General features: G+C 44.9%; 1 protein-coding gene across 1 annotated transcript in view; it reads right to left on the bottom strand.

The window, feature by feature from the left end:
- LOC116892813 overlaps positions 1 to 24587 on the bottom strand; it is a 63480-nt gene that overhangs the window by 32073 nt on the left and 6820 nt on the right. Inside the window, 4 exon segments of the mRNA XM_032894691.1 lie at positions 455 to 593; positions 1511 to 1579; positions 14219 to 14224; positions 21217 to 21325. Of these exon segments, the coding sequence (XP_032750582.1) occupies positions 455 to 593; positions 1511 to 1579; positions 14219 to 14224; positions 21217 to 21324 (322 nt within the window). The 5' untranslated portion in view covers position 21325.

The following is a 24587-nucleotide window of genomic DNA, read 5'->3' as shown; positions in this document are numbered from 1 at the left end:
GGGTACCCACAGACACAGGCGAAGGATCTTTCCTTCCAACATTCCACTCATTTGTCACATACACTCATGTGGTTGGTTCTTAGCAAGAGGTCAACAGTCAATAGTTAACGAAACAAGTATCTCTACTCTAATGTGAGAGGGGGGAAGCCCTGGCAAGATCCAGGGGGAAATTCTGTAATCCTATTTAGCGAGGACCCAGTTCCCAACGGGGCCAACTCTGCTGACTCAATGGCAGAAAGCACATAACTGGTACTCATTTTGTCAAAAAAAAAAAAAACTTCATTGTATTAATAAAATTATTAGAAATCAATACAGCTTTAAAATCTTTAACCACAGCTGTCTTGAGAGCTCAACCCAGATGACAAACAGAGCACTTGTTGCTTCTAAGAATAACCAAAACCCCTGCCAAAAGGAACAAAAACCCCTCAAGGGAGGGGGAAAGAAATGTACAAACACTTAAGTTTTATCTTCTGGAGTTTTTCCTCAGTTTCTACTCCAAGAGCTTCCTCCCGAACCAGTTTCCAGAAATCCTCGTAGTCACTCATGTTCTTCAAGATTCCGCATCTGGTCAGCTCGTTTTGCAGCCCTACAATCTTGTTTGCAGAGAGAATGGGCATTCAGATTAATACAGACCGCTGAACGACATTTTAAATGGCAAATGTTAAGTCAGAAAATGAGTGGGAAAGTAACTATATATTTTTTTTCTGAACATCAGAGTGTAACTTCTGGGTAACCTCGGCTTACTCAATTCAAGCTGTCAAAGAGGGACACGGGAACTCATACCACACATCGCACTTTTGGGGTTTTTCTCTCCCTAAATTCTGTGCGTTGTACACACGCCGGCACACTTGGCATCAGGCAGACGATAAGCAGTAAGTCACTGCTAGGTGCCTGAGAGGAGCCTAGTGGAATCGCCCACAAACTAACAATGTACCTGGCACGAGAGACCAGTGAGTTTGATCTGATCTACGGGGGCCTGGGTAAGATCTCCTGCAAAACAATGCGGCCTGAGATTTAACAAATCCAGGAGTAAAATAAAATCGGCCATGCACTGCCCTCTAGCTACGGGCTGGTTGGTGTTCATTCGCTTGTTTTTTGGATGATCAAAATGCAGCTTACATTCTACAGACACCACCCGACCCCCGTCTAATTTCTGATGCAGAGCTGGAAGGCGGGTTAAGTTGGTGAACTACCTCAGATTCAGGCTGTGGCTTCCTAAAGGAGGACCTCTTACCCTCTGGGAAGTGACTAAAGGACCAGGGCTGGGAGTAGGGGACCCTGCCTACTCAAGCCTTAGCCATGCCTGGAGGCTCAAGGTGTGTAGGGTTTGGGTAGAGGTGTTGGGTCTCTCTCTACCTGCTGGGCAGGAGATCAGCGGTCTGTCTCTGGTGGAGGGATTTGTGACAAATGCCCGCCTGGCACAACAGGGAACAGGTCCCCCTTTCCTGGGCCTTTGGGATGCACAGTGTGCTCCTGCACACAGGAGTACATGCCCCGGGTCCTGTCTTACCAGGTAGGCGTCGGACCTGGGAGGGAACCGGGTTGAGGCTTTGGGCGGGGATGCTGGCCAAGCTTCAGGCTGCAAACAAGCAAAGAAAGGTGGTGAGCAAGGCGAGCGGTGGCCAGGAACAAAGCCTCCGGCAAAAGAGAAGTAAACAAGCAACCACAGGAAGCCATTAAGCAGAGTGAGCGCTAATGAGTGCGCGGCAGGGCCCTGCGCACCCGCCCCGCTAAAACCACCGGGGACTGCCTAGCCGGGCAATTTGGAGCCCAGAGTCCTGCTGGCAGGCTATAAACCTGTTTGTAGTCCCCATCGGTTCCCCCTTCAAGTTTGCGTCGTTAGGAGTGAAGAGGAAAGACCATCGGATGCTGTGATCTCTTCTCAGGACCTGCAGTTGCAGGGGGCAGATGGGCTTCCAACTCCAAGGTAAAGGACTGCCTGCCCCCCCCAACCCCCAACACACCCTTTGCTGGCCACGGTGGGAGACCAGGGGTGTTAGGTCTACCTTCCAGAGTCTTTTGAAAGGTTTTCTTCTTTTAAAAGAAGTCATTTGACTTCCCAAACGTTCCTCAGAATTTCCGCCAAGTTGTAAAGCATGCTTCCAAGTTGCTTAAAGGAGCAGTGGCTTGTTTAAGATATTTCAATGCTTACCGCTGGGATGGAATTCGTCCACAGCAGGGGTGGGTCCTAGCCTCCTGCAGACCCTGTAGGGGCGGCCCTACTTCTAGCGCACATTTGGAACATCCTTAGAGATGCGGGTCCTTGCACCTTCTTGTCCTTACAGCAGCGACACCCAGCGGCCATTCTTTGCACCTGCCATTCCTGGTCCTGGGTACCCAGAACCTAGAGAGCTTTACAAGTTCTTCTCACGGACATTTCCCCAGACCACACACAGAGAGAGTGTTAGGAATTCCCAGCCTTTAGAACCCTCGCATCTGAGATGGTTCAGGAAGTGTGTGGGAAAACCAGCTGAGGATACGTTTGCAGAAATTTTCTGAGGATCGCCTAAAACTCCATTACGGTCCTTTATGGGAAGACGGGGATGTATCATCTAAGTAGATCGCCGTAAATACCTTAGTCATATTTAAAGAGTCACAACAAATCACTTTTAAACGACCCCAGTAGGAAGTGTAGTAAAGAGTGAGTGTCTCCTGGGGTCCTTGAGTGAGCCTGTGCACACCTGCCTTGCTGAGGTCCCTGAGTGTGTGCACACATATGTGCACACATGCCTTCACTTTCACATTCCTGTCAATTCATTTTACTCAACGAAAATCAAATGTATTTTCATGTGTATATTTCATGTGCCACGCACTGAATATTAGAAAGCATATTACCAGTTTGCAATGGAACTTCTGACATATTAATCTTAATTTAACTAGCAGGAATTTAATACAGGGGACATACACACACACACACACACACACACACACACACTTTGGGTCCTGAATCTACAACTTCTTGATTTCTTGGACTCAATGCCTTCTTCAGCCCCTAATGCAGCTAGGAGACATAGTTCCTAGTAATTTTATTAAGATATCAGAGTACAGGTGCGTGGTTTGTAATAACTCAAAGTGCTCAGAAACCTTAAAACATCAGATTCCCTACTTTAACCCCCATAAGTGACAACACTCTCCCATAGTCCATTTTCATTGAATATTACAATGTGACCAGGCAAGGAACAGAAAAATAAGCACCGTGCAAGAGAAGGAAGGGTGTGCACCCCCACCTTTCCCTCTCCTCCTCTCCTTTGGATATATAGTTTTGACAGGTCCTGTGATGGTTTGTGTATGCTTGGCCCAGGGAGGGGCACTATTAGAAGGTGTGGCCTTGTTGGAGTAGGTGTGTCACTGTGGGTGTGACCTTTAAGACCCTCATCCTAGCTGCCTGGAAAGTCAGTAGTCTCTCAAAGCAGCCTTCAGATGAAGATGTAGAACTTTCAGTTCAGCCTGCACCGTGCCTGTCTGGATGCTGCCATGTTCCCACCTTGATGATAATGGACTGAATCTCTGAACCGGTAAGCCGGCCACAACTAAATTTGTTTTTATAAGAGTTGTCTTGATCATGGTGTCTGTTCACAGCAGTAAAACCCTAACTAAGACAGGTTCCCTTTCTTGTTTGTTACGAGAGCCCTCTCAGAACAATGCAGACCATCCAGACACTCTTTCTTACACAAATCTCAGGTCTCCTGGGAGATTCTCCTTTATTGTTTAAGGACTAACTCAGCCACACTATTTTCCCAGAATTCTCCACATCAGACCTTCAACCTCAAAGGAAGTTCAGTAGCCCGGTTGTTTGTTGGCTTATATCAGTAACCAGAATGTTCAAAGCCTCTATACCACACCCCTTAATTCATTTCCAGGGCTCGCATCTGAGAGGGAAGTTAAATCTATCCACAGGATGATGAAAATCCAATTACTGTGGGAAATTTCAGCTCTCAGCTGTTATAAATATTAGGATCTATATGCTATATTTTTATAAAGTAAATTCTGCAATGTAAAGTTTGACTCTTTCAGTAAATATATGTAATCAAAGGGTACTTTTTGTTTGTTTGTTTGTTTGTTTGTTTTGAAGATAGGGTTTCCCTGTGTACTCCTGGCCATCCTAGAACTCTCTCTCTGAACATCAGGCTGGCCTCAAACTTGGAAGCTACCCTGCCCATGCCTCCCACGTGCTGGCATTAAATGTGTGTACCACAACTGATTCTTTCAAAATTTCAAGAAAATATTTCCCATAGAAACACAGAAAGACATGTGTAAATACGAAAATATTTAAAAGATCTTTTATTGCAGTGGTAAATTGCCAAAACCTTGGAAAAGGTTAGAAAAGTCAGCTCTGACACTGGTAAGAAAAAAGGAAGGCAGAGGATGGAGCTGGGAGATGTTCAGCTACAGAGAGACTAGGAGTTTTTCCTCTGCCTTCCCAGCTCTGGGAAACCTGACCCCCTCTTTTGGCCTCCAGGGGCACCCATACATGCACACACTCACACAAGAATACACAGAAACTCTTTTCAAAAGCTAGAAGTGAAGAGAGCAATTCTGTGATGTTGGGTAGACGCCCTCTTTAACCTGCCCGTAAGCAGGTGTATATGGCGAGACTCACGATTTACTACTGACTTAACTGGAACGCGGACCCCAGACTGGAAGTTCCTATGAGAGGTGAAGCTCTCTTTCCAGTGTAGAGACAGCTGCACAGGCTGTGGGATGATAACCTGCTTTACATTATTGGCAAGCATGATTCAGCCATTGTCTGTTGACCACTGTGTAGCCTTCACACGCCAACCCCCTTTCTCATTTTCATTAGTTCTTTCAGAGTCTTGTACAATGCATTTGATTCATTCATATTTACCCACCCCCTTTTCTACCCACCCAAATTTCTGGTTTTTTTATTTTTTATTTTTTGTATCTTTGTTTTAATTCATCAAGTACACTTTATGCTGCCCATTCACTAGTAGGTGGCATTCACTAGAAGGTGGCCTACCTACCAGCGTCTACACCCTTTGTCTTGGTTAGGGTTTTACTACTGTGAACAGACACCACAACCAAGGCAACTCTTATAAAGACAGCATTTAATTAAGACTGGCTTCCAGGTTCAGAGGTTCAGTCCATTGTCATCAAGGCGGGAGTATCCAAACAGACATGGAGCTGGAGGAACTGAGAGTTCTACCTCTTGTTCCAAAGACAGCTAAGAGAAAACTGGCTTCCAGGCAGTTAGGATGAGGGTCTCAAAGCCCAAGCCCACAGAGACACTTTTCCTCCAACAAGGCCACACCTACAACAAGGCCACACCTCCAAATAGTGCCACTCCCTGGGCCAAGCATATTCTTTTTCTTTTTCTCTTTTTTCTTTTTTTTCTTTTTCTTTTTTTTTTTTTTAAGACTTTATTACAGATGGTTGTGAGCCACCATGTGGTTGCTGGGATTTGAACTCAGGACCTCTGGAAGAGCAGTCAGTGCTCTTAACCTCTGAGCCATCTCTCCGGGCCAAGCATATTCAAAGGTATTACACCCTTAAAATTGGCTCTCCCTCTCCAAGCAAAGATCAACTTCCAATAGCCCTTAGCTGGGGGTGGGAGGAACTGCATACCACGCCCCCTCCCCAATGCTGTAATCTCGTCTGGCCTGAGCCTGAGTCTTGTGCACGGTCTCAACTGCTGAGGATTCTTATGTGCAGGTGCTCTGCTGGATCCAGAGTACATTCTTCCCATGCAGTCATCCACCACCTACAGCTTCTATAATCCTTCCGCCCCCTCTTCCTTGGGTGGAAGGGTTGTAATGGAGGTGTCCCACCCAGGGTTAAGCCTTTCAGAGTTTCTTATTCTCTGCACATTGGTCAGTGGTGGGCGGCTGTTGATTGATTGCCATCTACAGCTGCTAAAAACTTCTCTAGTGATAGTTGACCAATCCACTAATCAAGGGGTGTGATAATAAACCACGAGGAGTCAGTTAAATACTGTGTCTCTGGGGCCCATGACCTGTCTAGCCACAGGTTCCTGGCTTCAATAATGGGACCAGGTTATGGGTTTGAATTGGTGGAGTAGGACTTAAATCCAGTCAGAAAATGGTTGGTCACTCCCAGAACATTTGTGCTACCACTGCACCAGTGGGCATCTCTTGACAAGTCAGTTATTGCCACAGCTCACAGCGTTCTCGGCTGCGTAAGGCTGATGACTACTTTCCTCCTCTGGTAGCATTTTCCAGCTGTATAAAAGCTATCCAGTAAGGACGAAGCTTCCGAGTAAGTACCAGCATGATTTCTCCATGATCGGTTTTCTTTTTTTAAGATATCTTTTCTTGCATGTATGTCTGTATACCACATATGTGCAGTCCCTGTGGATGTCAGAGAAGGTTGTCAGAGCCCCCGGAGCTGGAGTTAGAGATAGGCTGTGAGTCACCATGTAGGTGCTGGGCATTGAACTTGGGTTCACCAGAAGAGTAGAGTGTTCTTAACCACTGAGCTGCCTCCCCAGCCTCTCCTTGTGGTCTGTGACTCAACTATGTGGTGTCTTAGTGTAAGGGTCTTACTGTCAAGCTCTGGAGAATGACTGAGAGCATTGGCTTAGCCTTTAGATTGTGGGTCCTAGATCATCTTCGGCCTGTAGTGTCTGTGGATCCTAGAATATTGGCCTGTAATGTTTGTGGGTCTAGGACTTCAATGACCAACAACTCCAAAGGAGAGTCAATCTTAACATCTAACTTATTCTCTTGGCAACTATTTTGTTGAATTAAATCTTTGCTGTGCATATTTTTTTAGATGTATTTATTTTACTTTGTGTGTATGAATGTTTTACCTGTATGCAAACATATGTAGACAGAATATCTGTGTATTGTATGGATGCTTGCCTGTCAATTAAAAAGCCTACGGCCTATGGCTTAGGCAGGAAATAGAAGGTGGGACACCTGGGAGGAGAAAGAATTCTGGGATAGAGACATGCGCAAGATGTGAGACAGACATGTGGATACCTGAACACAGGTAACCAGTCACATGGCAGGACGTAGGTTAAAATAAAGGGGTTATCTTTAGTTATTATCTAGTCAGAGTAGAGCCTAGCATTTGTAAATCTATTCTGAGCTTGAGTCTTGTTTCTGGGAACATAGGATTGGGAGGAAGAATTAGGTCTAAGTTCTACAAAATGATACTCAACTTACAGCAGTTGGAACTGGAGCTTACAGCCTGAAAAGGCCGAAGTAAAAAGTCAGAAAAGGTGAGGCTAGCAAGACAAGCGGTCTGGTCTCTTAAAAGGAAGGAAGGAAGGAAGGAAGGAAGGAAGGAAGGAAGGAAGGAAGGAAGGAAGGAAGGAAGGAAGGAGAAAGAAGGAAGGGGGAGGGAGGGAAGGAAGGAAGGAAGGAAGGAAGGAAGGAAGGAAGGAAGGAAGGAAGGAAACAGATCAAAGCCTTCCAGAACATCCCAAGACAAGCAGTTCGGGAAGGACGTTTCCTCGCCAAGGAGCAGAAACTACAGAGAGACAGTGTGGAAGGTGGCTTCTTAAAGAAGCTCCTACTAAATCTAAAGGCAGAGCACAGAAGTTGGGGTTTCTCACCAGGGCAGAGCCCAGCAGCCTCTGAGAGGGAAGAACCAGGCTCCTGCTTACACTCAGGCTGAAAGCAGCCCATAGGGATGGCAAAATCTGGAGACTTCAGGAGAGCACAGCTGTGGGATACGTCACTTCAGGTCTCCCAAGCTTGGTACAGCAAGTTGGCCCAATCCTGTTTTACGGATGCCTTACACTCAGGGCATGCAAATATGCATCCTGAGGTTGGCTGCTACAGAAGGCTAAATCTCTCCCTATAAACAAAGGGATGGGAGCGTGGCCAGGCGCAGCACAGCTTCTGGGCTCTTAACAGCAGACACAAGAGACAGAGACAGGCAGAAAAAGGGGAATGAATATAGGTGTATTTACCCACATAGATATCAATCTCCAAGGAAGATAGAAAGAAATGGGGGTTGATATCAATGTTTTCAAAGGTACATAGCTAATAAATCAATAACTAATAAGTAAGTCCAGGCCCTTGATCTCAATATTTGGGAGACAAGGCAAGGACAGATAGGTTCCTTGTACATTTGAGGCCACCCTAATCTGCAAAGCAAATCCAAATTAGGCTACACAGAGAAACCCATCTCAATTAATAATAATAATAATAATAATAATAATAATAATAATAATTAATAGTTTCAAATTATCTTAATTGTTTTAAATTAAAATGAAGGTGGCTATAAGTTTTATGGTTGTAATGGTATACAAATCCTCTATGAGAGAGGTCAAAACAGAGCAGACCTATGTAAGAAGGAGGCTGCTGGATTCAATCAGTCCATACTCTCAGTGTATGGACTGCCAGACCAAGGACCAGTGTATGTTATGACAGAGGCTCCGTGTTTGTGTTACAGAAAAGAAGAAAAGGCTCTGGACTCTTCCCAAAGGAACAAGGATCAGATTTGATAGAGGGAGACCTCCCCCACAATGATCTTGGCTGTAGTAGGAGAAAAGCAGAAGGACCAGATGCACTGGTAATGTATGATACTAAACTCTATTGAAACAACTCTGAAACTGACCAGGACAGATATACGTCTCCAGCCAGAACTTCAGCTTACATGGCGGATAAATTTTGTTGGCTAGAGGATCCTCATGACGTCATTACATACCGTCCTCTCAGATGGCATGAGTGGGGATTTATATTCCAGTTTGATTGTATGATCAGACGACCTTCTGAAGAAAGGTACTAGCCTTTCACCTGCTCAAACAAAAGGCAGGAAATCGTCCTTAATTAATCCGTGTACCCTGCATGCTTGTACTGGCTGGTTCTGTGTGTCAACTTGACACAAGCTGGAGCTATCACAGAGAAAGGAGCCTCCCTTGAGGAGATGCCTCCATGAGACCCAGTGTAAGGCATTTTCTCAATTTGTGATGAAAGGTGGGAGGGCCCATTGTGGGTGGTGCTGTCCCTGGACTGGTCCTTCCTTTTAAGAGACCAGACCTCTTGTCCTGCTAGCCTCACTTTTTCAGGCTTTTTTACTCTGGCCTTTTCAGGCCGTAAACTTGGGTTCTAACTGCTGTAAGTTGAACACCACTTTGTAGAAGTTAGGCTTGGTTTTTTCCTTCCACCCCCATGCTCCCAGAAATAGGATTCAAGCTCAAAATATATTTACAAATGCTTTGGGTTCTGTAAGAAAGCAAGCTGAGCAAGCCAGTAACATCCCTCCATGGCCTCTGCATCAGCTCCTGCTTCCTGCCCTGTGTGAGTTCCAGTTCTGACTTTCTTTGGTGATGAACAGCAATGTGGAAGTGTAAGCTGAATAAACCCTTTCCTCCCCGATTTGCTTCTTGGTCATGATGTTTTGTGCAGGAATAGAAACCCTGACTAAGATAATATCCCATATAAATGTCTTTATACAACTATGTGTTGCTTGTAAGATTTATATACTGCAGAATGGAAGACCAAAAGGGCACCCCTGATCGGATTCCCCCCTGGGAATTCTGAGACCCGCTGTTCTAGCTCCCTGATTGATCCTGCCTCGAACTGATGCTGCCTCCAAACACTTGCCTCCAGAACAGCTTCAGAAAGCACTGTTAATCCCGGATGACCTTGGCTCATCCAGCCTTCCAGACAGTTCCATTCGGGACTTCAGTTAAGCCTTGAACTTTCTCAGCATACAGAGACTGGACAACAAATGCTACAGCTAGCTTTCTTAAGATTAATCATTTTTCTAATTTTCATGGGCCCACCGAAAGGAATTCTTTGCCCCAATTCAGCAGAAAGCAATTATAAAAAGACTGTCATCCCAGTTCCTTAAGTTGGGGTAGATAGTTTTGGTCACTTGTGAATTATGTTGTCTTTTAGGGGATGATTACAAGTAATTATGGTCTCGGATGGGGAGAAAACAAAACAGGGAACTCAGACTCAGACTTCTATCCATCCTTTTCTCTATCCTTTCTTTCATACAGAAAGGGCAGGGGGTTGAAAAGAAAAAAGAAGAATATAGAAATATAAGAAATTAGACAAATAGGAACAGGTTATTGAATATACTCTTAAAGTAAATATTTTATAGCCATAATCTTACATTGTTAAAGATCTTTATATTTTGATGCAAAAATCAATGTTATGTTTTATTATATTTATAGAAATTCATTTATTGATACAGAAATAATGTTATTTTTGATACAGTGGTATAGGTTATTATATATTGATATAAATTTAAGGCTTGTTTTTAAAGATTTATTTATTTATGTATGTGAGTACACTATCACTTTCTTTAGACACAGCAGAAGAGGACATCAGATCCCACTACAGATAGTTGTGAGCCACCATGCGGTTGCTGGGAATTGAACTCAGGATCTCTGGAATACCAGTTAGTGCTCTTAACTGCTGAGCCATCTCTCCAGCCCCTTAAGGTTTTTTTTTTTTTTTTTCTTTTTGGAGCTGGGGACCGAACCCAGGGCCTTGCGCTTGCTAGGCAAGCGCTCTACCACTGAGCTAAATCCCCAACCCCAAGGTTTTTTTTGATACACATGATGTATATATGTTTTTAATGTTTATTTGAGGTATTGTGCTTATATAATTCTTAAAAATTGCATATAAAGTTCTAGTACTTTTAAAAGCTGCTATTACAAACTGTTAGAGATGATGAAAATGCAAATTATGAACTATTAGGGATAGTTAAGAAATACAAATTAATAGTCATAGTCAAATTCATGGTCATATTAGATACTAGTTTAGTTAATTACAATAAAATGTTTTCAGGGTTATTCAGATAGTATATAACTAAGAATAAACAATGTTTGACAATTCAGATAGTATAGGTATATAATTAGTCTTCAATAACCTCAGAGATTTACAGAATATGGCATTTAAAAGTATTTCATTATTATAAGATCTTTTAACTATGAGTCATGTCTGCTCCTGACAGTACTTCCATTCCATTTCAAAGATGATAAGCATCAGTAACCTCCATGTGGAATAGCTTCAACTGTGGCAAGCTAGACACACTGGACAAGAAAAGGCCCTGACTTCATCTGCAGACAAAATGCTGCCCAGAAAAGACAAGCAGACACAGGGAAGTCAACTGCCTAACTCTGCCAAGACAGAGTAAGCAAGTCCTTCATAACTCCTACTTTTCAAAAGATCCGTCAGCTGTTCTGGGCTAGAAGGCTGAAGATGGATGCTCCAACATATAGGGAATATTGGCACTGTCTAGGTGGTCAGCAATCTCTGTCATTTTTATTATTTTTGGAAGCTATGTTCCAGCACCTCCTACATACTCAGGTAATATTTATTCCTTCTCAGGTCTAGGATGGATTAAAGACTAGTCATAGTCTTACTATCAGCTTAAGTTGTTTAGAATTTAAAAAGATATAAGTTTAAGAAAATATCTTTAAGTTAATAGTACAAATTAGGATAGAAATTGATTTAGATGTAGAACTCTAAGTACACTAAGATAGGATAGACAATTGAAATTTTTCCTTATCGGGGTTGGGGATTTAGCTCAGTGGTAGAGTGCTTGCCTAGCAAGCGCAAGGCCCTGGGTTTGGTCCCTAGCTCCGGAAAAAAAAAAAAAGGAAAAAAAAAAAAAAGAAAAATTTCCTTAGTTGCCAAGTACTATGGATTGGACATTATAAATGTATACATAGTTTTCATAATTGTCTCATAATTGTTATAATTGTATTCAATTTATATTTGAAAGAGAAGGAGCTGTTTATTGGACTAAAAAGGGGAATTATAGAGAGAATATCTGTGTATTGTATGGATGCATCACCTGTCAATTAAAAAGCCTGTAGCCTATGGCTTAGGCAGGAAATAGAGGTGGGACATCCTGGAGAGAGAAAGAATTCTGGGATAGAGCCATTTGCAGGAAGATTACCCTGGGAAGATGTGAGGAGATGGACACCTGGTGCCTGAGCTCGGGTAACTGGTCACGTTGTAGAATGTAGATTAAATAAATGGGTTAATTTTAGTTATAATCTAGTCTGGCCATGGCATTTGTAAATATATTTTGAGTCTGAGTCTTATTTCTGGAAGTATGGGGCTAAGAGGAAGAACCAGGCGTGACTTCTACATGCATGTGTACCACGTGTGCATCTGCTGGATCTCCTGGAACTGCAGTTACAGATGATTGTGAGCCACCATACAAATGCTGGGAATCAAACTCAAGTTCTTTGCAAGAGCAAAAAGAGCTCTTACCTTCTAAGACATCTCTCCAGTCCTGGTCATGTTTAGCTTTTATTTCTGTGGAAACTGTTTTCAGCTTTGTAAGCAGTGACAATTAGAGATACTGGAATGGCAAAGTGTTTTCATGTTCCAGTTTATGCTTCCTTACCCTGGGTTCTCTACAGGTGCTTCCATGGCTCTACAGTTTAAAGCAGCCTGTCACTGTTATGGTAACAATGTATCTGGTGCTGTTTTTGTGAATGGAGAATATTGTTTGAGAATTTACTCAAAAGTGTTTGTACACTGGCATCAATTCAATCGTAAGAATTTAGCATGTTTCCACATTTACTGTTTTATTTGTTTGTTTGTTTCTCTGTGTAGCCCTGGCTGTCCTGGAACTATCTGTGTAGACGAGGCTGGCCTCGAACTCAGAGATCTGCTTACCTCTGCCTCCCAGTGACAGGACTAAAGGTGTTAGCCACCACTGCTCTGCTCCACTCCATTTACATTTAATTGTTTTTCTTTCTTTTTTTTTTTTTTTACATTTTTACATTTCATTGACTTTCTTAAAATAGGAAAGATGTTTTCATTATACTCTCTATATGTTCTTTGGGGAAGCCTAAAATCCTGTTCCCCAAGAGACAAAAATGAACTTCCCTTCCAACACTTAAATGAGGAAATTGAAAATTTGCTTTTCGTACTTAAAAACTTATCCATTTAAAAACTGATTAAAAACAGCTTTGGCTCTTTGGGGAGCCTGCGAGATTGCTTAGTGAGTAAAGGTGCTAGCTGCCAAGCCTGACTATCTGAGTTTAATCCCTGGGACCCACATGGTGAAAAGAGACAAAATACTCCCCTAAACTGTTCCCTGATCTCCACCTTTTTATCACAGTGCATGTGAAAGAGCCAGAGTTGGGGCCAATCTAGGGCCAGTGGGAAAATTCCCACCACAAACCTCCGAGCACAAGGACCCCTCCCTTCCAGGAAGATAAAAAGCTGGTTTAGTTCCTGGAACAGCTACGCCAAACTGTCATACAAAGCTACCTGTGGCTTCCAACTGACCCCCCCTTGGGAAAGTCTTGAACAGTATACTGAGTCCAATCTGAAAGTTGTTTCCCCCCACCAAATTTGCATAGTACCCTGCCTAATTACCATTTTGCAAATTCTGCCCCAATTGTTTGAATTCTGCCCCAATTGTTTACAAGGTACATAACTCTCTGTCAGAGTCTCCCCTTGAAGTAGGAGGACCCCAGCATGTCAGAATTAAACTCCTCTTGTTTTTGCATCGATCACTGCCACTGTGAGTCTCATTCAAGAGGTCCTGGAAGAGGTTCAATTTACTCCCCTAAATTGTTCCCTGATCTCCACCTTTGCACATATACATACACATGGGAATAAATACATACACTAAAAAGTGTGTATCCCACTAGTGGTTAGGATACAGTGCATGAGCCACAAAGTGGAGAGATGGTGCTGACTCCACACCACTCCCTTTTCTGCTGCTGCTGTGTATCCCAGGCTTGTAATGTATGTGCTGTACTCCTGGTTCAGAGCCCCCTTCACTGTTCTTCCATGAGTCTAGAGCTGTCTCAGAGGGTGCTGTGGGATGCAGAGGCCCCAGGACACCTTGGTGACCTCCAGCCACCCATCTAAGCTTGCTGTGGTAATGGTCTTAGGCCCAGTCAATGATAAGCCTGGCTTTCACTCCTCTGTTACAGCCCTATGAGAGTCCTATGCCATTCTTCCTGTTTTATCTCCTGAGCCTTTTCATTTCAGCTTGATGGAGAAAAATAAATAAACATGGAAAAGTGAAAACAGAGTTAAATCAAGTGATTTGGCACACAAACCTGTGATATTTCCTCGTAAGGCATCATTGCTTAGTAAGTCTCAGAATAGCACCTTCGAGTCAAAAGTCTGGAGAGACACATCAATGCAATGTACTGCTGAGGAAATAACCCACTTGAAAACGTGCAGCTGATTGAAAACAGAGTAATTTTTAAGGGTCTAAGAGACCATTAGTATCATTAAGAGATGAACATGTTTGAACTGTTCCTATCAGTCAGAGGGTAACACACAAGCACCTGTGACTCCTGGAGGCAGGAGACCATCATGCTCTGTAGAGTTAGCTCTTGGGACTGAAGAGATGGTTCAACAGTTAAGAGTACTGTCTGTTCTTGCAGAGGACCCAGGTTTAATCCCCAACACCCAAATGACAGCTCACCACTGTCAATTCTGGGGATCTGACACCTCTCCTGGCCTCCATGAACACCTCTTGTATATGGTTTGCAAGTTCGTGTTGTGTGTGCATGCATGTGCATGTGTGTGTGCATGTTTTGTATGTGTGTGCGTGTGTGTTTGTGTGTGTATGTGTGTGTGTGTGTGTGTGTGTGTGTGTGTGTGTGTGTGTGCAGGCAAAATACTTAGACACATAAAATAAAAATAAAACTTCATTAGAGTTAGCTCTGGCTAAGATGGCGTCCCTGAGCTAAGGCTTAAACTCAGCAGTGTGTGAACCTAAGCAGTAGGCCCTGGGATTTTACTCCTAGTGTTCGTTACCTCCCCAGATCCAAACCAATTAAAAAAAAAATATCAGAGTGGAAAAGCTCCTTCCTCTCACTTCCTTATATAGCTCTAGGATCCACCTCATTTCTCTTCTGACACCAGGACCTTCAAACCCTACATCTGTCATCTTCTCATTGGACAGTCACTCTGATTATGTCTCCTGCAAAATGACGGTGTGACGCCTGCCTCTAGTGTAAGAATGTCTTTGAAGGCGGTGCCTACCGTCACTCTATGGTATCTGGGAGGAGCCAGGCACATGTCACCTTTGAGTCTCATTGCTAAAGTGGGAAGCGAGAAAGAGCGACTCGGAGACCATGTGCCCTACACTTGGTCCATAATCTCCCTGTGTACATCAGCACCCTGCCCCTTACATGAGGCCTCCCAGCAATGGGTGAAAGGCCAAGGAACCTTGAGTTTTCGAATACTGAAATTCTCATCTGGGCTCCATTAACATAGACCTCAAACTCTACTGATGTTTTTTTTTACAAACAAATGCAGATGATGTGGTTAACCAACACAGCAAAGGAAGAGAAGGAGGAGAAGGTACAGTCCCAGACAGTCGGGGGCTGCACAGCCAGACTCTGTCTCAAAGACAGACAAGCGTGCACACACACACACACACACACACACACACACACACACACACACACACACAGAGCAGGGCCTAATTAGACCCGTGAAGGAAGAGAGTCATGAAGGACCCAGATTGAGGTATACACACACCGTGAAAGTACCTTCCAATCACTGCTAATTTGCAAAACAACAGATGGCTTTAGTGAGCAAAAATTGTTGAATACTATTTCAAAAATAATCATTTATGAAGCATTTCATTCAAAATATCTGGGCTGGGATTTCACCTTCTCATAGCCACTGGCATATTCCTAGACTCTCTTGTCTTTGTTGAAAAGCAGGGCTGGAGGGGTGGGAGGATATATTTGATATATTTTTAAAGTTTGTGGAATTTCAGAAATGTATTTTTGTTGTTGTTGTTTGTTTGCTTGTTTTTACAATTTTCATTGTTAGGGTCAAGAGGCAAAAATGAGGTCACTAACAAGTTGTTATAACTTTAAGTCTTGACTAAATCTGTCTCAGAAGCAAATTGTCGCTCAAAACAAATCATTGGTGTCTTGGAAGCTTTAACCAAATATCTGTAAACTATGTCTGCTGAGGGTAGTTAAGCTCTTTTTTTTTTTTTGTTCTTTTTTTTCCGGAGCTGGGAATGAACCCAGGGCCTTGCACTTCCTAGGCAAGCGCTCTACCACTGAGCTAAATCCCCAACCCCCCGGTAGTTAAGCTCTTAAGACACCTGAACTCAGTCTCTCCTGTCTGTACTCTCTGTGGGTAGCATTTTAAAACACAATCATGGATGGAATTTCCATTTGGAAACCCAATCTTTTAACACCCGCAAATATTTTGTTAAAGATATTTTACATTGGTTTATGGGAACGTAATTCAAAGCATATAACATTTTAGTAATTGTTACACACACACATTACTTAAGTATTAGTATAGATTCCAGACCAAACACAAAGCCCTTTGTAGCTCCTAAATTTCCTGGGAATGTATATGAGAATCTCACCTACAGCCTTAGAGAGGGACCCAGAAAGGGCTGGTTGAGTGCCACTCAACTGTCGGGGAAAGTGTGTTTGGGATGGGGGGGGGGTGGTTCACTTTAAAATGGAGATTCCCCTTTCTTTTAGGAAGGAAACTGAGGAAGTTGTTTCAAAACAAAATAAACGTTCAGGCCGGAGCTGGAAAAGGGTGTGAAGGAGTGCCCTTTGATTTCCCAACTTGTGTATTTGAGCTCAGACAACATCTAGGTGCATATTAATCAAATGGTAATCCTTGCCTCCTGCGTGGACCGTGGCATTTGACACTAAGTCATCTTGTCAACAGAAGGGCATGGGAGTATTTTAATTCCATCAAGGGGGAGTTGGGGGTGGGGGAGAAGGTGGGAGATCCCCATGTCAGGTTTGGGGACTAACTCGGGCCAGAAGATCGGGTGACAGGAGGAATTATTACCATATCAATGGCCTCTTTGAAAGGCGTCAACTTTGCCCTCAAAGCTTTCATTCAGGTAAAGTAAGGTACTTACTTACCTACTCTGCCCGGGTAAACGTTCACAAACTGGAGTGTGCTCCCAAGGGTGAGCTTGAGGGGTCCACCCCAGGGGCCCAGCAGCAACTTGGGGACCGACCACTTTGGAGACTAAGGGTGCCCTAGCTTTACTGTTCTCTCAGATGTGCAAAACTTGAGCGTCATCCCAGCAACACTGTCTCCAGCTCATTTTGTCCATGTGCCAACGATATCTGGAGGGAACCCTAGAGGTCAGGTTGCTAGGTTGGGAGGCTACAGACAGCTGTAGTTTTATTTTTGTGCCCTAGTGACTCTTAGAGGGCTCTCCTGCATGAGATGGGACAAGCTCTCTCAGCTGTCCACTGTGGGCCAGGTCTTTAAGTTGTTTCTCCTGTACTTTAATTTAAAAAAAATGTTATGTGTATGAGTGTTGTTCCAGATAGTTTTATGTCAGTTTGACACAAACTAGAGTCACTTGGGGAGAGGAAATCTCAATTGAGAAAATCCTCCCCACTACATTTGGCCTGTGGTACATTTTCTTCCTTACCGACTGATGTGGGTGGAGCCGCTCCCGGCTGGTGGTCCTGGGTGCTACAAGAAAGCAAACTGAGCAAGCCATGGGAAATCAAGCCAGTAAGCAGTGTTAGCATTTCCTCTAGGCTCTGTCCAACAGTTACCTAGCAATGGCCAAAAACAAGCCAGGAGCCAGGCATATAAAGGCTGCTATGCTCAGGGTCGATCTCTCTCCTTTTCCCTCTCCCTCAACTCCTCCCCCCTCCCTTCCTCTCTCCCCTCATTCTCCATCTATCCTCTCTCTTCCCATATGTCCCCAGTTGGCCTCTTCCTCGCTTTTCTCTTTCTCTCTCTGTCCTTCTTTGTCCCCTTTCTTTCTCTGCCTCTACTCCCTTCTCCAGACTCCCTTTCTAGGTCTCAAATAAACGTCCTTTTATCCTAGGCCTGTCAGTATGGCCGATACCTCGTGGGGGATGCCTCTGCATGGGTTATAAGACCCAGCAAGCAGTGCTCCTCCTCGGTAGCTTATGCTCCAGTTCCTGCCTCTAGATTCCAGCTTTAACTTCATACAATGGCTTCCCTAGATGATAGGGCACAAGCTGTAAGTTAAAGAGACCCTCTCGTCCTTGACTTGTTCGGGCCATGGTGTTTGATCGCAGCAATAGAAACCCTAAGGATGGAAAGGTGCTTACCCAGCGGGTATATTTACACACCACTTGTATCCCAGTTGTGTCAGAGACGGAAAGACAGCGTCAGGTCCCCTGGAACTTGAGTCAAGGATGGTCGTGAGCCACCATGAGGATGCTGGGACTCAAGCCCAGGTCCTCTGGGAGAGCAGCAAGCACTCTTAACCACTGAGTCATCTCTCCAGCCCTATTTCTCTTTATTAAATAAGTCTGTGGGTACTGGAGAGATAGCTCAGCAGTTAAGAGCACTGACTGCTCTTCCAGAGGTCCTGAGTTCAATTCCCAGCATCCACATAGTGGCTCACAACCATCTGTAACGGGATCCGATGCCCTCTTCTGGTGTGTCTGAACAGCAACAGTGTACTCACATACATGAAATAAATAAATAAATAAATAAATGTGTGAGAGTGTGGGTGGGTGGGTGGGCACACGCACATGTGTGCTCCAATCTGTATTTGTAAAGGCCAGAGTCAACCCTGGGTGTTGTCCCTCAGGACACTGTCCACCTTGTTTTTTGAGAGAGGGTCTCTCATTAGCCTAGACCACACCATTCAGGCTAAGCTGGCCGGAAGGTGAGCCCCAGGGATTCTGCCATCCCTCGTTCCCATTGCTACAGTCACAGGTGTGCCCTCACACCTGACTGCTTTATATGGGCTTGGGGGACAGAACTCAGACCCTTATCCTTGTAAGGAAAGTGCTTTACTGTCTCTCCAGTGTAAAAAGTAATTTTTTAAATAGGGGACTATTTACTCTGAAGCTCACACTATCCTCCACCCTACACTATAGAAGCTTGGCTTCTGTCTGGCCATCTTGTTTTTTTGTTTTTTGTTTTTTTTTTTTTTTAATCAGGTTTTTCGAGACAGGATTTCTCTGTGTAGTCCTGGCAGTCCTGGAACTCCATTTGTAGGCCAGGCTGGCCTTGAACTTACAGAGATCTGCCTGCCCCCACCCCCACCAAGTGCTGGGATCAAATGCGTGTGCCACCACCACCCAGCTTGGCCATCTTTTAAAAATAATGTCTTCTTGGTCTTTGTGTGTACGATCATGTATGTGTGCATGTGTGTGGGCTTTCAGGGGTTGTGAGATGGGCATGTGGCATTGAAGGCTAAATCTATACTTTTTCTGGTACTGAAACTTGGGGTTTTTTTTTTTTTTTTTTTTAAGAAAGCCATGGATCTCTCATCAGAATCCTTTAATCTGTGAACAAAAATAAAGGTGGTGCTTCATTTGCTGTGCTTAATTAGAAATCTAGTGTGCCATGAGATACTGAAAGCTGGGACCATTGGTGACTGTGCCCTAGGAGTCTCAAATGCCTCAGTGTGTCAGGTGAGTACCAAGAGGGTCAGAGGGAGTCCTTCCTGCATAAGAGCGCCCCCTGTTCAGAGCACCCACAGGCCCAGTTCCTAAGGCTCTTCAGATGGTCCCTGGCCCCAATTTTTCCTCTGTCTTTGCCAGCCCTTGTTCTGTCTACGCTGCTGCACTAAGTGTTTTAACCGTGGAACTCCCAGCCCCGGCCCATTCACACGAGTGTCACCCGCCAAGCAGAGGGGTGAAGCAGAATTGCTTGGGCCCAAATGGTAGGACCAAGGTCCCAGGACTGATCCTCTATACGCTGGTCCTGCTCCGCAACCCGACATGCTCAGCAGTGTCCCTGTGTCCTGAAGCCTGCTTGCTGCCTGATATATGCCACAGCCATTTCCGAGGCTGCCCAGTGTCTCCAACCCACCACCTACCTCAGTGGCCAACTGGCCTCCTTCAAAGTCTGCAAACCTACCTGCCTGGCCTGCTCTCCCTCACTAGCTGGGATCCTGAGGAGTGGGAATGGCCCTCCTACTCAGAACCTTGGTCTCAGAATCCGCCAGAGGTAAACACACAATCTTTCCTCTAGACTTCGAGTTTCTGGATTTTGAAACTCCAGGGTAAAAGAATGAGAGGGGGGGGAGGGAGGGAGGGAGAGAGAGAGAAGTCAGGTGGTGGTGGCACATGCCTTTAATACCAGCACTTGGGAGGCAGAGGCAGAGGCAGGTGAATCTCTGTGAGTTCCTGGCCAGCCTGATCTATAAAGAGTGTTTCAGGGTAGTCACAGCTACACAGAGAAACTTTTGTGTTTATAAAAAGATAAAGAGAGGGGGATTATATTCTATGGAGGTATGGTGAGGTATGGGGAAAGGGGGTGCCTCAGCAGGCCCATGCTGAGACATCCCTTACCCCTGAGGGACCAGCCACACGATGGTAAAGTATAGAATAGAGTTTATTCAGGGCATGGGGAGGGGAGTTAAGAGGGTTGTAGGGCAAAGAAATAGAGAAGTAGAGAAAAAGAAGAGGAGAGGGGTAGAGGCCAGCCATGAGCATGTGGAAAGAAAGGGGGAAGGGAATGGGGAGAGAGGGGACAAAGGGAGAAGAGGGTAAGAGCAAAAGAGGAGCCAGAGAGAACAAGAGAGAGAGGAGGGGGCAAGCAGCCCCTTTTATAGTGTCAGGCATACCTGGTTGTTGCCAGGTAACTGTCGGGGTGGAGCTTAGACAGAATGCTAACAGAAACCCTGTCCCGAAAAACAACAACAAAGAAGAAATTAAGGGTGGGGCTGGAGAGATGGCTCAGTAGTTAAGAGCTCCAACTGCTCTTCCCGGGTCCTGAGTTCAAATCCCAGCAACCACATGGTGGCTCACAAACATCTATAATGGGATCTGATGCCCTCTTCTGGTGTGTCTGAAGACAGCAATAGTGTACTACTCGTATACATAAAAAATAATAAATCTTTAAAAAAAAGAAAAAGAAATCAAGGGTGGATTCACAGAACACAGGAGGATTTGCAGAGTTTGATCCTTGGTGTTACAGTGACTGGAATGGAAACCAGGGAGGCATTTGGGTCCTGTTTTGCGCCAAGTGAGTCCCTCGCTTCAGAAATGCTACTTCCTCTCAGCCCCACCAGAGGGCGCCGTAGAACAAGGAGCCTTTGTTCATAGACTTTCCATATAATTCTTTTGGGTGATTTTAATTCACCATGCGACCTCAGATGACAGACTGCGACTGACTTTAAGAAACAAAAAAACAACTTTGCCGTAATTTTATGTTCTCACATTTTAATTGTCTAGAGCTACTGACTGCGGCTCTAAAGTGCGCGGTGGTATGTCTCATCACTCATTGTGCTTTTGTGGTCAGCATATGTACTGAGACGTTAAATAGAGAAAGATCAAAGACAAGGCGGGCTCCCTTTGTTCACAACGACACAAACAGTGGCTACCTGTTCCGGCAAGATCTGCTGTGCTGCCTTCTCTTTGTCGTCCACTTGGGTGTGGCGCGCCCTTTGTTTCTTTGGCGTTATTAAATGGTCTCTCAATATCTGGGACATCCTAAGTCACAGGAACAAAAAAAGAAAGAAAGAAAAGAAAAAAGAAAAAAAACCACGTCAAATTTTGAATTACAGCGTTTTAAAGATAGAGTTAGACTTTTTTTTTTTATACTCTGACGTGCTGGACACTTAGCTTGCCTGTGCCTGTGTGTACCCCAAAACAAAAAGATGCACAAGCCAGTTCTGGAAGCAGTTGGGAAAGGAAAGCCCTTTCACAAAGTACACCGAAACAGCAGCTCCTTGATGCTGCAGACTGGCCGTCTTCCCGTGCTGGCTGACGCTCAAAGTGGGCACACACAGGAACAGTTACAGAAGGTGAGGAAGCAGGCGAGACAATTCTTAGCCTCCCAGACGCCGCTGGAAAGGAAATTGCTTTTCTAGGCACAGCAGCAGGATCCTCTAGGCAGGGAGGGGCTGCGGACCACAGCGCTGCGCTGCCTCGCTCTGGCTGGCCACAAGCTCCGCCTCCAGCACAGCCCCCTCCCACGAAGCATGCTCCTTCTGTTTCTTGGCTTTGTGATCCCAGCAGCAAGCAATGCTATGATTTCTGTAGCTGAGCAACGGGACTGAGGGGTGCTGGATGGTGGAAAGCAGCCCTGGCAGGTGGTGGTCAAAGACGCTGGAAATGGGGGCATAGCATTCTTAGGGCTTATAAGGGAGACTGGCAGCCATCGAAGACAGTTATCACAGGGCTCCCAAAAGACGGTCTTCATGATTCCACCCTTCCCTTCCCTTCTCTTTCCCCATAACCACCTATATAACCTCTTCTTGACCTTTGCAGGACGTTTTCATATATAAAAGGTTGGAATAGGAACTGGAGAGACGCCTCAGAGGTTAGGAGCCCATGTGCTCTTGCAGAGGACCCAGCACCCATGTGAGGCAGTTCGCAACCACCAACTCCAGAGGTATCTGACGCCTTCTGGCCTCTTCCCATATGAACATAGCCCTCACACAGACGTGCATATAATTAATACATGTAATTCATTAATCACATAATTAAACCTAATTCAAAACAGTTTTAAAAACTGAGGCACGTAATTCGTATACTCGAAACTCACTCCTTTAAAGCTTCGGTGGGTTTTTCAGAGATGTGCAATTGTCACCATAATCAAGTTCTGAGCATTTTTGGTTGTCCCAAAAGGAACACGGCGTCAGACACTTGCAGCTTTATCTACGCTCCGGCTTTAGAGATGTTACAGACTGTTTAGACACAGTCCCCAACAGTCACAAGTGGAAGCCCCAACCTCAGTACCTCAGAATAGGACTGCATTTGGAGACAGGGCCTTGAAAGGGGTGATTGAGTTAAATGAGGTCACAGAAAGGGCTCTGATCTCACCCAGTGTCCCTGTGAGAGGAAACGTGGCTGCACAGACATGGGCATGCATGACAAACCATCAGGAGCACGGGCTGCCAGCAAAGAGAGTGGCTAGGGAGCAACAGGCCATGTGGCAGCAGCTGAGGCAAGAGGCTTCCGTCCTCCATGCCCTTCTGCCGAGATCTGACCTGACAGAAGTTCAGCCGACCACATACCCCACTTCACTGTGAGCCCACATAACTCTCCTTTCTTATTTCCACGGGTATTTTGTCATAGCGATGAAACCCTAAAACATCTTCCTGCCTCTCGGGAGCACTGAGGTCACTCCAGATCACTACACAGAAGACAGGAGCCTGCAGGACAAGCAAGCGAAGACTCGGCTATTTGGTGGGGGAGGGGCAGTGTGCTGGCTCATCTTATGTCATCTTGACACAAGCTAGAGTTACCTGAAAGGAACAAACCTTAATTGAGGAAATGCCTCCTTAAGATTTAAGACATTTTCTTAATTAGTGGTCAATGTGGGGAGAGCCCAGTTCATCGTGCCTGGTCCCATCCCTGGGCTAGTGGTTCTGGGTTCGATAAGAGAGCAGGCTGAGCAAACCATGGGGAGCAAGCCAGTAAGCAGCACCCCTCCATGGCCCCTGCATCAACTCCTGCCTCCAGGTTCCTGCCCTGTTTGAATTCCTGTCCTGACTTCCTTCATGATGAACAGGAGATACCCAAATATCCCCCACCAGGCAATAGAAATCCTAAGACAGGCAGAAACCAAAAGCAGAGACATCCAACTAAATGTTTGGTTTTGTCATTCAGGGCTGGAGAGATGGCTCAGGCATTAAAGGTTAGGCTCAAAACCAAAAATACTAGATTTATTTTATGTGGTTGGGTGTTTTGTCTGCATGTATGTGCACCATAGTGCCTCATGGCAGAGTGTTTTCTGCCACTCACAACAGACCCTAAGTCTGAGATTGGGGCCATACCAGATGATCCACTAACTCATGGCCAATGACCGGTGTCCTGTCAAACTCAAGATCAAATTTCTGCTTCTCCCCAAAGTGTGGTTTAACTTTTTATTTGAAGTTTTAAAAGTCTTTGCTTTGGTCACTGAATCTTTGTCGTTCATTTGTTTGTTCCATCGAGACAGGGTTTCGCTATGTAGCCCAGGCTAGCTTTGCACTTAAAGCAGCTCCCTGGGCCAAGTGCCCAGATACTGAAGGTTAACCCCACCCCCCCAGCTGTCATTGAATCTTGATGATAAAGCCCGATAGCTTAGTAGATTAGGGGAAATAGGCGTTGACTTAGCATCCTGGTCCCAAACAAGATTTCACGTAAGGATCAGAAGGAGATATATATTAATTCTTTCCACACTCTTTATCTTACATTTCTTCCAAGGCTTTTATGCCAGGCTGTGGTAGAGCCCCTGCTTTGCAAGCATGAAGTCCTATGTTGGATATCCAGTATTCTTCTAATAAAAAGAGAGGAACAGAGCTAAGGAAGAAGGGGGGAGGAAGAGAGAGAGAGAGAGAGAGAGAGAGAGAGAGAGAGAGAGAGAGAGAGAGAGAGAGAGATTAACAAACTGGAGTCTGGCTGTGCTCTTTTTAATGAGTAATTAGGGTTTACAAAATACTCCTCTTCTGATTGTTGGCCAAACAATGAGGAAGGTAAGTAGCTTCTGAACTTGTGGACAATGGGACTGGAGAAGGATGTCATGTCTGCATCAACTCTGGAATACTCCCTGGAAGAATGACATCAGCTAGCCTCTCCCATTCAGCCTTGGAATGGGGAGGGAGGAGAGAGGGGCCTGAGCCATCACTTGTCAGGCATATAACCTGAACAGGGCATCCCAAACTATGAAACCACTGAGGTCGTGTAATCAAGTAGGTGTGGCCAGCAAAATATCCTATGTGATAGAGAAAATAATGTACTCTGTTCTATATAATATGGGAATGAT

This window comes from Rattus rattus, chromosome 2 (assembly GCF_011064425.1).
Source record: "Rattus rattus isolate New Zealand chromosome 2, Rrattus_CSIRO_v1, whole genome shotgun sequence".
Lineage (NCBI taxonomy): Eukaryota > Metazoa > Chordata > Mammalia > Rodentia > Muridae > Rattus > Rattus rattus.
This window is presented reverse-complemented; position numbering and strand designations above follow the sequence as displayed.